The sequence below is a fragment of the Peromyscus eremicus genome, chromosome 9, assembly GCF_949786415.1.
Source record: "Peromyscus eremicus chromosome 9, PerEre_H2_v1, whole genome shotgun sequence".
Lineage (NCBI taxonomy): Eukaryota > Metazoa > Chordata > Mammalia > Rodentia > Cricetidae > Peromyscus > Peromyscus eremicus.
The window spans coordinates 22,975,766-22,979,937 of record NC_081425.1 but is presented as its reverse complement, the minus strand read 5'-3'; the positions used below and the strand labels follow the sequence as shown (position 1 = coordinate 22,979,937).

The 4,172-nt window shown below is 37.7% G+C and overlaps 1 protein-coding gene across 1 annotated transcript; it reads right to left on the bottom strand.

Annotated features, from left to right (window-relative positions):
* Positions 1-732: 732 nt before the first annotated feature.
* On the bottom strand, positions 733-2,016 carry LOC131919868 (nucleophosmin-like). The gene has a single exon (XM_059274315.1). It carries the CDS (start codon positions 1,928-1,930, stop codon positions 1,052-1,054), a length of 879 nt encoding a protein of 292 aa, XP_059130298.1. The 5' UTR covers positions 1,931-2,016; the 3' UTR covers positions 733-1,051.
* Between the last annotated feature and the right edge of the window lie 2,156 nt (positions 2,017-4,172).

Sequence of the window (4,172 nt, the reverse complement as noted above, 5' to 3'; positions counted from 1 at the left end):
AACCAACAAGGGCTAATGAAAAGGCTCAGTGGGTAAGACCATTTAATTTCAATAAGACCTAGATTGGGTTGCCAGCACCCACACAGCTTCTGACAACTGTCTGTGACTTCATTTCCTGGGGAACTACTGCTTTCTCTGATCTTCTCAGGTATAACACGCATACAGTGTACTTCCATACATTAGTTAAAACATTCATGCACATAAAGTGAAAATAAATCTCCACTCTTAGCAATATTTTCCTCTTAAGGATATTATAAGCTAAGCAACAAACTCAGAGAACATAGTTCTACCCCTTAACATAGAGAAAATGTTAATATCTAGAAGTACAAAGAATTCAATAGAAAGTTAAACCAAAGTTTTGAATGATGCATTAGAGGAAAAAAAAGATTAAATTAACAATAAGTAAGTAAAAAGAGACTCAGGTACAAATAGAAAATATACAAGGAAATGTCATACAACACACACCAGACTAGCAATCGTTTAGTCTATAGGCTACAAACATTGGAATGCATATACATTAACTTAAAACTTGCATATACTGTGTGATAGATTGTAAGTTGACAGGCTTCTTCAGGAAATAGTCTGATCATGTCTGAATGGGAAATACACAGACTTTCAGACCTAACAATTCTATCATTAGACTTTAATGAATTATAAAAACCTCTTCATGAATACCAGAAGATGTGTTCAAGGAAATTTATAGCAGCATAGGTCTTTTTTTTTTTTTTTTTTTTTTTTACTTTATTAAAATACTGAGTTTATTTCACATGTATATTTGTCTCCCTACCATTTCCACATCTGACCACCACTATTACTATGTCCTATCATAACATTCCATACATACTTAAAACCAAGTAAAGGGTGGAGTTCCATCCTTGAAAACTAAACAGGCATTTTAGACAACACATTCTTGGCAATGGAACCTGGACAACATTTATCAAACACAGTAGGGAAAGTTCTCACTTTGCATTATAAAAAGGACAGCCGGATATCTCAACTGTTACAGAAATTAAGTAAGACGGAATTATTTCAAACTGTTTAAACCATTTTCTTAAAGAGACTTTCTCCACTGCCAGAGATCTTGAATAGCCTCCTGGTCAGTCATCCGGAAGCAATTCTTCACATAATTAATGAACTTGGCTTCCACTTTGGGAAGAGAACCACCTTTTTCTATACTTGCTTGCATTTTTGCCTTAATGTCTTCTACAGAACTAGGTCCTTTTGGTGTTTTAGGAGTTTTTTCCTGTTTTTTGAAAGACTCTTGACCCTTTGATCTTGGTGCTGATGGTTTTAAGTCTTTTCCATTTTGGTTTGATTTTTGTGCATTTTTGGCTGGGGTATCTCGTACAGATTTCTTCACTGGAACTTTTTCTTCAGCTTCCTCATCATCAAAATCATCATCATCATCATCTTCATCATCCTCATCATCTTCGTCGTCATCCTCATCATCCTCGTCAAGTTTTACTTTTTTCTGCGGAACCTTGTTACCACCCCCAGGAGCAGATCGTTTTCCAGACATACTTAAGAGTTTTACATCCTCCTCATCTTCATCTTCTGACTCTGCATCTTCCTCTACAGCTACTAGGTGCTGTCCACTAATGTGCACAGGCCCTGAACCACACTTCAACCTTAAGACCACAGGTGGTGTAATTTCAAAGCCCCCAAGAGAAACTGTTGGTTGTACAGACATTTTCAAAGTTGCCAGTGTTACTTTAATTGGACTGCCTTCATAGTTCATTGCTTCTGCCTCTACGATGTGTAATTCGTCTTTTGCCCCTGCCCCTAAACTAACCGTTCTTAGTGATAACTGGTGCTCATTCTCATCATTATCCACCTTAAAGTGATAATCCTTGTCAGCTTTTAGTTCACAACCGAAAAGGTAGTTCTGAGGCCTGAGAGGGCTCATGTCCATGTCCATCGAGTCTTCCATGAGGTGGAGGCGCGCACTTCGGTGTGAGAGAAGGCGGACGGAGGAAACTGCCTACTGCTCCTCAGAACAGACACGCAGGACGGAATCACGCCAGGGGCAGCATAGGTCTTAATAGATTATAGTAGATATGTAAAGTAGGAAATATTATTATTCAGTAACATATGCAATGACAAAATAAATGAACACCGCTGTCAGCAACACCAGAGATGAATGTCACAAACACAGTCATGCAGGAAATACAGATGTCTCAAAAATTCATATGATGTAATTCCATTTATATAAATTTCAACAGTAATTATGATCAAAGAATAAAGTGCTAAAATTATAAGATGCCAAAATTATAAAGGAAAATAAGATAAGCATGCTCACCCCAGTAGGAAAGGAGTTATATTTAGTGATAGGAGGTGGGTGGATGTGCTATCAAATACATTAGTGTCTTCTAAGTCACTGGTAGTGTTACATCTTAATGAGAATTTAGGCTACTTTGCTGTTGCCTCCATTAATCTTTAAAATATACATGTAGGTGCAGTTATAATATATGGAAATATTCCATTTTTTACAAAAGTGTCTCATATTACAAGGTATTACATACCCAATGCCTACAGTTCTTAAAGGCAAACATTTCAGATTTCTGCACATTTTTGACAAATCTGGAATGAAAATGACAAACTGATTCTTGACACCCACCTTCAAAATCTACAGAGGAACAGTTGTAGCCATTAATGTGTTCCAATGTTAAAAAGAACATTATATGCCTTACCCTTTGTTAGTTGCTTTCAGGCTAAACATGAGCATAAATGCTGATATGATCATAAAAAGGCAAGCCTTGAGGCAGAAAAAAGATACCAATAGATTGGCAGAAGGAGTCACTTTATGAGAACAATGATCTACTGCTTTAAATGCCCAGCTCTGGCTAAACCTTATAGGTCTCCAAAACTTGCTTCTGAAGAAGAAAAGGTATCAGTGAAGCTCCTAACCTCTCAGTAGAGTTAGGTTCCTAGGAACAGAGACTTTTCTGGACACAGTCTTTCCACATAAGCTACAAAAGCAAAGCTCATCATTCAGAAAGGAAAACATCACCTTTCTTAAGCCCATGAAACTTTTAAAAAGCACACACATTATTTAAACACATCTCAGTAGTCATTTTTCCCTTTTATCTCCATTATTGGAATTTTTGAGGATTGCTTTAGTTGACTGGGGTGTGACAGATGTTATGTCAAAAGTAAGAACCTAAAGCAAAATGAATAAAAAGAGGAGTTTGGTGTGGTTCATCTGCCTTGGCTTCTTGCTGCTTAAAGCCATAATTTATGATATATGCACAGAGGTTCAAAATACTGTGACTTCATATTTTTTAGAATGTCTATTGATTCACACTAGAGTTGTCATTGCTGTCAAGTCATTGAACAAGCCTTATCTAAAGCTATTTGTGTGACTGCATTTGGGAGATGCAAGGGCTGAGTTGTTTAATTGATTTTCTGTGTTTAAATCCTTCATTTCCGTCACTGAAGATTTAGTTACAGAAATTTAGAATTCGAAGTGTATAGCTAGCTGCTATAGATCCAGCAATGGGAGTCTATGAAGATTGGTTCATCATCAAATCTCATCTGTCAATTTTGGTATCTTCACTAGTACTTCTTCAGTTAGACTGAGAAGAGGGATTTCATTCAAGCTCTGTTTCCTTGACGTTGAGGTTTCAATGCTGTGGTGATTTTAGTGAGAATGGCCCCCATAGGCTCACGTATTTGAATGCTTGTTCTGCAGTTGATGGAGCTGTTTGAGAAGGATTAGGATGTGTGATCTTGTTTGAGGAGGTGCATCACCAGAGTCAGGCTTTGAGATTTCAAAAGCCATCTTTTATCATCTCTTTCTCTCTTTCTGCCTCATACTTGTGGATCAGATGTAAACTCTCAGCTACTGCTCCAGGGTCATGCCTGCTTACCTGTTGCCATGCTTCCTGCTATGATGGTCATGGACTCACCATTTGGAACCAGGAGCCTCAATAGAATTTTTGTTTTATAAGTTGATTTTGTCACGGTCCTTTGTCACAATGGTAGAAAGGAAATTAAGACAAATGTGAAGTATCTCACACAGGATCATGTGTTTGAATATTTGTTCCCCAGCTGCTAATGCTCTTTGGGAGAGATGGGCATTCTTTGGGACAAAAGGCACTGTTACTTGTGGCAGATCACTTGAGGTGGGTGTTTAAGGGTCATAGACCAGCCCTGCTTCTATTCCCATGAGC

Excerpts from the sequence above, each read along its gene's own strand:
- LOC131919868 (XM_059274315.1), bottom strand. The coding sequence starts at position 1,930 with ATGGAAGACTCGATGGACATGGACATGAGCCCTCTCAGGCCTCAGAAC.